Source organism: Spermophilus citellus (genome assembly GCF_964194105.1).
Source record: "Spermophilus citellus genome assembly, chromosome: 5".
NCBI classification, from domain to species: Eukaryota; Metazoa; Chordata; class Mammalia; order Rodentia; family Sciuridae; genus Spermophilus; species Spermophilus citellus.
Window position 1 is genome coordinate 56,970,367 of NC_138186.1, and position 12,050 is coordinate 56,982,416.

The 12,050-nt window shown below is 43.8% G+C and overlaps 1 protein-coding gene across 1 annotated transcript; it reads left to right on the forward strand.

Moving 5' to 3' along the window:
- The first annotated feature begins 9 nt into the window (after positions 1–9).
- On the forward strand, positions 10–10,788 carry APOBEC2 (apolipoprotein B mRNA editing enzyme catalytic subunit 2). Its single transcript, XM_081295151.1, has 3 exons — positions 10–280; positions 7,549–8,112; positions 10,382–10,788. Exons 1-2 carry the CDS (start codon positions 150–152, stop codon positions 8,090–8,092), a joined length of 675 nt encoding a protein of 224 aa, XP_081151277.1. The 5' UTR covers positions 10–149; the 3' UTR covers positions 8,093–8,112; positions 10,382–10,788.
- Positions 10,789–12,050: the final 1,262 nt, after the last annotated feature.

The following is a 12,050-nucleotide window of genomic DNA, read 5'->3' on the forward strand; positions in this document are numbered from 1 at the left end:
ACACAAGCACAAAGCCTGGCCAGCCAGGTCCTCTTTCCGTCATCCCCAGCCATACTTAGCTGCTGACAGCTGCTTGGGACTCTGCCGCCAGGCCTGGCCCAGACCCGTAGCCTCTCCTCTCTCGGTAACTCCTGAACCACAGCCCCTCTATGGCCCAGAAAGAAGAGGCTGCTGCGGCTGCTGCACCGGCCTCCCAAAATGGGGAGGACCTGGACGACCTGGAGAACCCCGAGAAGCTGAAGGAGCTCATTGAGCTGCCGCCCTTTGAGATCGTCACAGGGTGAGACTTGGACATGGGCCTGGGTCCTCCTCCCTGGGAGATTTTAGGCGTGGGGCAGGCTATGGACAGTTAGTATGTAAGAGCAGAGGTCAGGGTTAGCCACAGCTCTGGGAGAAGGCACCTGTGTACCTGGCAGGGGTCTTTGGGGTGTCTTGGCCTCTTGGCCACCAGTTTGAGCTCTCTCAGGAGAAGGGGAGGAACTCTTCGGAGGCAAGCACCCAAAGAATGAAACCACCACTATGGCCTCCTGATATCGGGAGTCACCTGCCTTTCTGGAGAGAGGTTTATTCCCAAGAAGTTTGGTAAGACTTGCGCATTTTAAGATGGCCCCAAAGTCATGTTCCCCTGCCCCCACGACCACTACCACACACCTCATCTCTCTGCTCTGTTTCTGAGTAGGTCTCTCCTCTATGTTTATGTCTCTGGCACTTTCTTAGAGTTTCTCTCTGGAGTAGAAGATTTTAAAGCAGAGCTATCCTTTTCCAAGGTTGAATGAGAAACAGTTTTCACCTTATTAAGTCTCTTCTGAGTCTCCCCAGAGGCTGTCTGCTCCCTTCCTAGGGAAGAAATCACAGCACAGATAACACAGCCCAGGGACTTCTGGACAGAGGAGCTGTTCCAATGAGCTCAGCTCAAGTGAGGCTGAGAAAAATGTCTAGAGGCTCCAGAGGGGGGCCATGTACAGGGTCTGTCTGTCTTGTCAATTGTGCCACTTCTAGGAATAAAATCAAGTGACTTCCTCCTTTCCCTTCTCTTTCTATAGAGAAAGATCCTGCTAAATCTTTAAGAATCCTTAAGAAAGAAAAATGTGGGCCCACACTTTCTCCAGGTCCAGGATTTCCTTCACAGGGGGCTCCAGCACCGTGCACAGGCAGAGTGGGCACCCTACTGAGAGAAGTTTCAGAAAGAATGGAGGCACCATGCCCTCAAGGGTGGGAGGAGCCCTGGGTGGTAATTTGAACTTGCTATTTGATGCTTGACAAGTGATTTTCCAGTCTTGGTTTTATCATTTCTAACTGGAGAAAGTTACCTAGTTGACTTCTAGACCCTTTCTAGCTCAGATATTTTTCCGATTTCTAAAGGAGCCTAAGGGAAAATGCAGTCTAGTTCCTGAGGTGTGAGTAGCCCTTGTACTTCCGTTTGCCCATGCTCAACCAGCTAATCGTACCCTCATCCTAGGATTAGGGGAGCAGCTGGGCACAGACTAATATAGACACAGGGAAAGCCTAGGGCAACCAGGCCAGGGGCGTCCTCAATTCCAGGGGCTCTTGTGGAAGATCCTTTTTCTAACACCTCAGCATGCTAAGCCACGCTGTCTTTGCTCACACACACCCCACTGCATGCAGCACTGTGCTCTCCCTAGCACAGGAGCTAAATTAGACTATTGAGTTGAACATGCTCTGGGTCCCGTGGAAGTGGGTCCTGAGGGTTAAGTCCTCTGATGTAACTGACATTTGTCAGGGCTTTAAAATCACTCATGCTTTCAAGTGAATGAGCTCATTCAAATCCTCAGCAGATGCTAGGAGAGGGAGACTGATTACTGCCCCTTACAGCAGGGGAAACTGAGACTCAGGGAGGCTTTGTGACATGTTCAAGGCCACAGAACCAGGAAGTGGCAGGTCTTCTGATCACCAGTCAAGTTTCTTGGCCACTGGTCTCTTTACTTGATTTCATTTTTGCCACTTGTCTCCTATCATCCTGGGTCCCATGTTTCCAGAACAGACTTTCTCATGGGTCCATCTGCAAGGTAGTGAGGGTCAGAGGTTTCCCATGACCCAAGGCTCAGAGAAACAGGCAAAGCAAGCAGCTTTCTGCACACTCTGAGCGCATTTCAGGTGGAAGGTGGAGCCTGAGTCTTTTCTGGCCACAAGCAACAGCTGTGGAGATCTCTTTCCTTGGCCCCTCTGGGTAAACAGATGCTTAAAATAGCCCAGAGGTGGAGCTATGACTGTTGCTGGGGCAGAGGGAGGAAACAGTTTTCCCTTCTACATGCCCAGAAATCCAAGGGACCAGCAAAGCCAGTCCTCTCCTAGCCTGGACTCCCTCAGGGAATGGATCCAAAATGCTCCCTATATTTTTGGGCTGGAAACCAGCAGAAGAGAGATGGCTTTTCAGAGAATAGTCCGAAAAAGGGGGTAGCTGGTAAGGATAAGAGATGACTGCAGTGCTTCAGATTGAATAAGGTGCTCAGGATGAAGCAGACCTGAGCACATTAATAAAGCAACATGGTGGATAGTGCTGGAAAAAGGCCTAAAACGGCAGTGAAACTAGCTCCTATTGGCTTGAAAGGTGATCATGTATATCTTTTCCCTATTCTATGTTCAGTGACTTCTCCATAGCAGAAGTAATTACATTACAAAAATCAGAAAAGGTTAGAAATCGGGGTTGTTGTTTTTTTCTTTCTTTCTTCCAGAGTTGGGTGTTAAATACTTAGCAGTACACTACTCCAACTGCTAGAAGTGAGAGGAAGTGAAGAAAAAGGAAAGGTTTGGAAATGCAGGAGATGGAGCTCTAGGACAGATGTGGTGGCACACCCCTGGAATCCCAGAGCTTTGGTTGTGGCAGGAAGATCACAAGTTCAAGCTGGCAATTTAGTGAGAATGTGATTCATTTAAAAAAAAAAAAAAAAAAAAAAAAAACACCTCAATGGTAGGAGCACCCCTGGGTTCAAGCCACAGTACCACAAAAATAAATTAATTAAAATGAAGCTCTGAAAGATATGATTTGAGCCTGGAAAAGACACTGTCCATCAATACTAGCTTTAATTTATTGAGATTCTACCATTGTTCACAATCTAAAAGGCTGGATAACTCAGTCTTTCAGATAAGGAAGCTAAAACTTAGAGGGCTAGGTAATTTGCCCAGCTAGTAGAAGGGCAAGAACCCCAGGACTGTCTGATTCCAAAGCATCCCACCGCAACCGAAGCCATAAAGAGGATTAGTTTTACATTCACAAATATTTATTGAGTAGGACTTGCTATTTACTGCCCATTTTCCCCCAATAGTAACATTTACCCCACAGGGGGTAGGGACTTTGTCTTTTTCTGCTTTATCCTTAGCACCTGTCTCCTAATAGGAAGTCAACAAATAGTTCCTGAATAAATGAATGAACTAATGAATGAATATTTATTATGTGTTAGTCTCTCTGCTAGATCTGTGATGGGGAATGAACTGGAGAAAGATCTTCTGGCATAGAGAAGCTCAGGATGTCTGGGGACCTGGTGGTGCTGGGTTTAGATGAGAATTCTCCTGGTGCATGCCTAGCTCTGCCTGCAGGAAGCTTAGGGGTGCTCTGAGGCACCATGGTAGGTTGTATCCCCATCTCCCCATCCCAGCAAGGAGTGACTGGCAGCACCCTGCTAGTTGTATTGTGTATGTTTTTGCAAAAAGCAAAATCTATCATCAATGGGATTATTACACAACAGAGATAAGTGGCAGATGGAGTGGGTCTTCTTTCAACCACTTCTTGAGCTACCAGGAATTTCCTGTGGCCAAATGAGGGACAGAGAGAAGAGGCAGCGTCTAGAGAAGGGATGCCTCTGGAGCATGATGGGTGAAGAAGACAGCCCACCGACTTCCACCCTGGCCTGTGTGGAGTGGTGGTAGGAGGTCAAAGCTATGGGCAAAAATGGTACCTCCTGGGGAGAAGGGCTTGCCTAGGGCAGATCCTCATCTAGTCCTGCGAATCTACAGCTCCCTCCTCAGCTCTGTAACCCTCTGCCTCTGCGCCACACTCCTCTCCCTGACTAGGCTTACTCCTTGGCATCCACTTTGAAAGTAGTCTGAAAAAGAAGGCAACCGAAGAAAAGAGCAAGGCTACATCTTCCACACAGGTCACTGGCAATTCTAGTGAGGGAAAGCTGAAATGAGTCAATGTTCAATCCCTTGTGAGTAGGTTTTCCACTCCGAGAGTTATCTGGAAGCAAACGTTTCATTTTAGACCATCTTCTACTGCCCTCCAGGTTGCCCCTTTTCATAGTACAGATTTCTACTTTGGAAATACAAACCTTTAAAATGCAAACCTGAGAAAAAGACGTACTCATAGCTCATCTCCCTCCTTCAAGCAGACCATCTTCCAAATTCTTGCTAGATATTAGGATTCTGGGTTTTCCTCTTAGATAATTATGATGCCCATGGCCTTGTATGCAGAAAACATGAGAAAACGATGCCTAAATTAAGTGCTGCCTGAAGCTGCAGGAAGGAAACAGGAATCATATAATGGTGGTTTCTGTTCCTGAAGAAGGGAATGAATGCAGAGGGAGGGAGATCTACTACCATCATCTCTCCGTCACATCACTCCAACACACATGTGCATGCACACACACACACACACACACACACACAATGTACCCCCTGCACACATACACTCCTTTAATAGTGAAATTATCTGCTGGGGTTCAAAAAAAAAAGGTGTAAGTAGATATAATGCCTAGGCATATCATGTTTTTAGAAAACACTGTTTGTGATTAAGAAGGTAGGTGTCTCCAAGTCCTTTCTTCCACCAGTGGGAATAATAGTGTTGACCTATCTTGTGATTCCACAAAATCACCTGAGGTGGCCATGCTGTCCAGCTTGCTGCAGAAATGTCAGACCTCCACTACCTCTATTCTCCTGGATTCCCTCCAGGACCTGGCTGTTTTAGTCTGTGGGAAGCCCAGAGTACCTCACTTGACCCTCATGCTCCTTCTGGAAGAGCAAGAAGCCCATTGAGATGCCAAGCAAGCTCAGTATCTGGGCAAGCCCAAAGGAAAGACTAAAAGCCAAATCTTCCCTGCCTTTCCTTTGCCCATTGAAAGCTCTTCTCCTCCAGCACCTCTTCCAGAGGGCCCCGCTGAGGGACAGAACCAGCTCTGGGGCTGCTGGCCAGAGGGGTCAGAAAATGATATTTATAGAGAGATGACCTTTCTTCTCCCTGCTTGGGTTTCAGGTTTCTGATTCTTCTCCTCTTGCCCAGGGAAGAGGTAGGGAAAATGTCAGAACTTTAGTGGGGCAGAGAGAAGCAGGCTTCTCACAACTACCCAGCCAAACTTGCAGTTGTATGCAGCCAAATTCATACTTCTGGCTGAACTACACTTAGCAAAAGTGGAGCAATGCTTTGGGAGATTCCAGAAGAAACCTGAGGGACCACACAGGTAGCTACTGCTGAAGTCCCCAAGTAATGATGAATATTTCCAAGGATTCCACTGGAGAATCTCTCATACAGGTGGCTCTGCATTGACCTGGAGAAGGGAGGGTGGCCTGGCAAAAGACCTTGAGGAATAAAACAAGGGTTTGGGCTAAAAAGATGAGTTCTCTACTTCTCAGGGGCAAAATCTACTCCAGAGAGTGATGGGACCCCTGAGCAACTTGTAGAATTCAGGAGCAGGCAGGTGGAGTAACTAGGAAGAGCTCAGGGTAAGTGAATTTTCAGCAGGGACTGAAAGAGAGAGGAAACATCAGGTGATCTATTCTGCTAAAATGTTAAGTAAATAATAAACACCTGCAACTAGGGACACAGGGGCTTAGAGAGCTAAGTATAGTACTTGAAGGGATTCTGGGGCTGGGTCCTTAAACACATTCATCTCCACAGTGGAAACTTAACCTGACAGCAAGAGACATGGAAACTTGTGTAGAAAAAATTTGGTGATGGAGTGGGGGCAGGGAATCCTGCAAGGAAACAACTCAGGTCAGCTCTTGGCATCTGCTGTTACCCTTAAGCAGCCAAGGTTCTGGGATACCAGGGATTCCCCTGTAACCCAGGGAGTCTGGTGACCTTTCTGGGGAATAAGAAAGGGTGGAGACAGGGCATGTGAGTTAGTGATGCCACAGTTATCTTCTCGGGAAGGCACAGAGATTACTTGTTTGGCTACGCTGAGCATGGAGGGAACCTAGGACCTTGTGCATGGTAGGCAAGTGCTCTGCCCCGAGCTACATCCCCAGCTCTGAGATTGTACTTTTAAAAAGAAATACATTCGGCGTCTCTAGTTGGTACTCACCCCTCCTTTACTTCTGAAAAATCAATCCCTCCTATTAAAACCTCCTCATTCTCCTTGACCTTCACACCTGCACAGATTTTTCCTATTTTAGAAAAACACACACATATACAGAAATACAAAAACTATCAACTCTGACGCCCTCTGTAGCTCTTCTCCTTTTTTGTCTCCTTCTTACTATTAAAAACCTGGCCTTTTCCTAATTTTCTAATCATCCTTCTCCTCTTTGAAGCCACTGGACACCTGAACTCCTTGTCACTAAGTTTGGTGTCCTAAGAAGATTAGTCACTTTTTCACCCCAGCCACACTCCATTGGCCATAGTAACCTGCTGTGGGTGTCACTTTTAAATGCTTTTCTACTAAAAAACTGGTAACAGTTCTCTGCTGCCTCCTGATTGAATGAAGGTGAAAGTTTTAATACCACAGGTTCTCTAGTCTACCTCTCCACTTTCAGCAGTTTTCTAATGCTCTCAGCTCTTTTATTTTTGCCTTCTTGGGCCAGCTAGAATCCAGCTGCTGGACTATAAGCATCTGGATGGCAGTGGCTACATCTTTCATGACTCTGAAATGACTCAATACTACACACAAGCTTGCTTATCCCAAGGTATCCTTGGGCAGTCTTGTCTCACAGGTAGCAATTCTCACACAGACCATGTGACAATCTTTTCACCTGAAGGAAAAGACAGACTTGAGAAACAGTCTACAAGCATACTACAAGACCTAGGCCATTCTGTGCTCAAAATGCAATTTACATGAGCTACAAGGAGAAATGAAAGCATGAAATGCTTTGCAAAATCTTTGTCTTGATCTGTCATGAGAAATTTAACACACTTGCTACTTGGTAAAATTGCTATTTGAACACTGCTTGTCAATCCTAGACACACATTAGAATTCTCTTAGAGAGTTTTAAAAAAATACTGATGCCTGGAACTTCTCTCTAGACATTCTGATTTAATTGATTTGGTGTGGGACCCAGGCTTAGTCCTCCTTGTGACTTGAAAGTATAGTCAGGTTAAGGGTTCACTGATTTAGGATGTGCTGTTTAGATGGTGGAAAGTGTTGAGGATCCTTCCTAGTGAGGTGACAGAACAAAAACCCAATCCAAATTCTCTCCCTCCCTCCAGGTAAACACTTCTGGGTTCTTTCATGCTTTTTTATGACTGTCATTAGCATAGGCAAGACCTATTTTTAGTAAGAGTGGATATCTTGGAGATCTACCTACTCTAGGCTGGTTCTAGACACAAGAACTCATCATTCTCTCTCTCCTTCCTTGTCCCTTTGTCTCCTTTACCTACAGGGAGCGGCTGCCTGTCAACTTCTTTAAGTTTCAGTTCCGGAATGTGGAGTACAGTTCTGGGCGGAACAAGACCTTTCTCTGCTATGTGGTTGAAGCGCAGGGCAAGGGAGGCCAAGTCCAGGCATCTCGGGGATACCTAGAGGATGAGCATGCAGCTGCCCACGCAGAGGAAGCCTTTTTCAACACCATCCTGCCTACCTTTGACCCGTCCTTGCGGTACAATGTCACCTGGTATGTGTCTTCTAGTCCCTGTGCAGCTTGCGCTGACCGTATTATCAAAACCCTTGGGAAGACCAAGAACCTGCGCCTGCTCATTCTGGTGGGGCGACTCTTCATGTGGGAAGAACCAGAGATCCAGACTGCTCTGAAGAAACTGAAGGAGGCTGGCTGCAAACTGCGTATCATGAAGCCCCAGGATTTCGAGTACATCTGGCAGAATTTTGTGGAGCAAGAAGAGGGTCAATCCAAGGCCTTCGAGCCCTGGGAGGACATTCAGGAGAACTTCCTATACTATGAGGAGAAGTTGGCAGAAATCCTGAAGTAGGCAGCTGGGCTCGGCCTCATGTGAGTTCTCCTGATTCCAGGGCACCATTTTTCCACCAACCGTTCACTTGAATAAGACCTGAGGTCAGGTAGAATGAGTGGCACAATGTTTAATCTGCATTGGAAGGATTGCGCTTCTCTGCTTTTGGTTGGTTTTAAAACATTTTAGAACATTTTGTTTCATTTTCTCTTACCTCTGAATCTTTGTGCCAAAATCCTTTCTCTTTTCTATCCTTTTACTTCAAACTAACTTCCTATAACTTGGAAAACAGAGGTTGAATGGGATCCTAAAGCTTTGAGACAGATGAAACTTCAGTAAGATTTAGATGGCACAAGGGCCACTTACCGAACAACAGCAGAGAAGATAAATTTAAGTCCTTCAAGCATGCCCTCTTGTGCATGGATCCAGGCTTACTCTGCTCCCAAGCTGCCTGCAGTCTACACATCTGCTTTTCTTTAATGCAGGTTTTTCGTTCTTTAGGGGCAATTCTTTCATTTTTGGTAATTCTGAAATTCCCAAGTGGATTTGTAGTCAATTTTTGGTTTTGGCCAGACCTGCTTTTATGTTTTCAAGCAAATGGTTATGCTTTGAGGGAGATCAATAATTGCTGCATGAATGCCTAATGCAAGAACATGTTCCTTATTGAGAAGACCTCAGCATTGGAAAATGCTGAATGCAAAAATCAGGATAACACAGCCACAAACTGGTTTATACAGGAATGTTTAAAGGGTTAAAAAGATGTTTATAAATTAGGTGGCAGCTCAGAAGTAGCCTCCTACAGATATCAAGAGGTGATAGGAGAACTGGAAGTAAAGATTAGCTATTTAAGCAAATAATTAGGACACAATTAAGGCCAATTTGGCCTCTTGCTGAGGGTAAATTAGACTCTTACAGAAACAGGCCAATTATCCTCAGGAAAGAGGGTAAAGGATCCTTTACTATCTTTTTTTAAATTTTGTCTGATCTAGTTTGCTCCCACAGAAATGCTATGACTGAACTGAGCCCCATTACAAGGCCACAGTTACTGATCAAAACCTCTGATGATAGAGATGGGTATTTAACCACCCTCATACTCAACTTTAATTCTCAAACAACTCCCATATTAGTAAAACATGAAAGCAACATGTTTCTATTAATTCTTTTTTTTTTTTTTTTTTTTTTTTTTTTTGGTGATTCTCACTCCTAATACCCCTAAGAGGAGATGCTGCTTTATAGACACATTTAGGAAATATCAATGTTCTGGAGCTTGCTGTTGGCAGGTGTTTTCTATTAGGCACACACATAGGGCACTTGCTCATTCTCAGGCTGAGCATCTGCAATTCCTGAAGACATGATTCTCAGTTATTTCTTAAAAAAGAAGGACTCAGTCTATGAATTCAGTTGGGGAAAAGCATGAGGTAATCTGCTCACAGAAAATATGACACTTACTCTAGGTAGTGGTGAGCATCAAGAGACAGACTGCTGAGAGTGACCTCTGAAAATACAAAGTTTAACTTTCAAAATTCCTGAAACTTTTTTTTGTATAATTGGTATCACTGTAATCATAAACCCAACATAGACTCTATAGAGAAATGAAGAATAGTTTAATTTTAACCCTACTATCCTTTCTTAAATATTTTTCATGGGCCACTTCTAGCTACCTAACTAACAATCCTCAGGGATTTTGTTTTGATTTTTCAGGGATTTTTTTTCCATTAAAATTAAGCATTTTCAGGGGTAGTATGATTTTGGATAATTGAGGGTTGTAGCTCATACTGATTTAAGTCAAAAAATAAAGCAGTTTGAAGAAAAAGTCCATTTCTAAGTCAGATTATTTAAAAATAGAGTACTACTGGGACATCGTCCACATTATAAGCCTCCTTCTTCACAATCCTGAAGGAAATGCACCAAGTTTTTAAAAAGGCATGAAATAGAGTTGTAGTCTAAATGCTCAAAAGAACAACCCAGCTTAATTAAAATCATCCCAAGAAATGAACATCTGTTAAATAAGATTTGCCTCTTAAAATCATCCCAAGAAATGAGCATTTGTTAAATAAAATTTGCCTCTTATCTCTTATTTCACCTTTTGGGGAAAAAAAAGTTTAACCATATATTTAACCAAGAGAAGAGTTAAAGATTTCTCTGGGCCTTTCCCTGCATAAATCACACCAAAATATGAACGAAAGAAACAAACCCAATCCTGGCTCAGCCAGGAACCACAGAAAACTATGGAGAAGAAATTCTAGATTCAGGGATTTGTTGGTACCTACAGGGCTCTCAGTAACAATCTGGTTTTTTTTTTTCATGAAGGTCTGCATGCTGCCATCAAGAGACAGTAGTGACATATATGCCATCTTGGCCCTGCCTGTCTTCCTAATATGACCATCTGGAGCTGGACAACATCTGACATCAACTAATCACACTGGATAAGGCCCTCAGAGGACTCAATACACTTCTCACTGCTATAATCCATTCAGGTTGTGCCTCTCTTATGCTGCTTTGGGGAAACAAGGAGAGAAAAGCAACCACATATGGGCACCAGGCATCTGTGGGGCTGCAGGTCTTAATGACTCCCCAATGGAGCTTCTTAAGGCATAGGGCTTCAGACCCACAGTATAGATATTTGAAATACATCCAGAAATGCATTTTATGTTAAACTGGGCTGTTTTATTTTAAGAAAGAAAAACAGCAACATTAATAAAAGAAATAGTGTGTTTTTTCTGTGGCCTGATATTTTAAGGACCTTGTGCATCAGGAAGTTACCATGGACAGTAAGTGAATCAGGTGTAAGGACGTCTTAGACCATGACATTATGAGAGGGAAGATTAAACCAGGACCTCCCAGACAACAGGAACTAACTTTCCCATGCACACTGCCCACCACGGTCTTGCCTCTCTTAAACTAATTTCTCCTGAGGTGACTTGTAAATGAGGGCTTTCCCACTTCTCTGACAAAAGCATAGCAGAACGTGGAACAAAAAGCAGAGGAATGTTATAAGATACCAACATCCCAATTGCCAGTGAATAAGCAGTTAGCTTCTTGATTAAGAGGAGGATGAAAAGCACTTCAACGTGTAGACACACATCATGTAAGAGTATTCAATACATGATACTTGATAGTGTTGGAAGAAGAATGTCAAAAGTCTTACTTCTTAAAAGGTTTTGAGTCCTACATGGAAACAAAATTTCACATGTGAACTTCTGGGTGTTTGCCAAACTCCAACTGGGTTTCCAAGAATAATGTGTTCATTTTGATTATCAGGCCATGCCTCCTTTCCCCAGGCTTCAAGTGTGATAAGTCATCGGAATTTGACCCCAAGACTATCTGCAACTGACAAAACACTTTATCACATCCCTGCTGAGTCCCAGAATTCCACTTACAGCCAATCCTGGATGAGACTAGGTTTTGTTAAAAGAATCATGTCTCATAGTCCAAGAAAAAAATTAGCTGTAATCTTTTTAAAAGTAAAGGAAGCCTAGAAAACCAATGCTTTGACGGAGTGTTAAGATTTATTTGCCTAGGAGTGGAGGTGTAGTCAGTGGTAGCCTAACATGCACAAGTCCCTGGGGTCAATCCCCAGCATCATAGTGGAGTTGGGGAGACACAAAGATTTATTTTGCCTAGAGTTAAACAAAATACTTTAATTCTTCAAGTTTCTACTTATCACCCCACTTTCATTTTCAATTTTGTGTATTTAGATATCCTCTCCCCACTTTTCTCCCTTCAATTTTATTTTCTGTAGATAGAAAATAAGAAAAGCCTTGGTCTCTTTGCTGATGAACTTGCCCCTGCTCACCAACAACATGCAGAACTGTCTGCTCCAAACAGAGATATGAAAGGGAAATACTTTTTAGCAACTGTTGCCTATCAGGCTGAAATGTGATAAGAACATAAGTCTAAAGTACGAAGATTATATTTAACCAGTGCTTTTCTGGTGTTTCAGTAAGCCCCTTCTAAACTCCAGTTGTTCTTTGACACT

Excerpts from the sequence above, each read along its gene's own strand:
- APOBEC2 (XM_081295151.1), top strand. The coding sequence starts at position 150 with ATGGCCCAGAAAGAAGAGGCTGCTGCGGCTGCTGCACCGGCCTCCCAA. Across the intron at positions 281-7,548 it reads CCCTTTGAGATCGTCACAGG|GGAGCGGCTGCCTGTCAACT; the intron begins GTGAGACTTGGA and ends CTTTACCTACAG.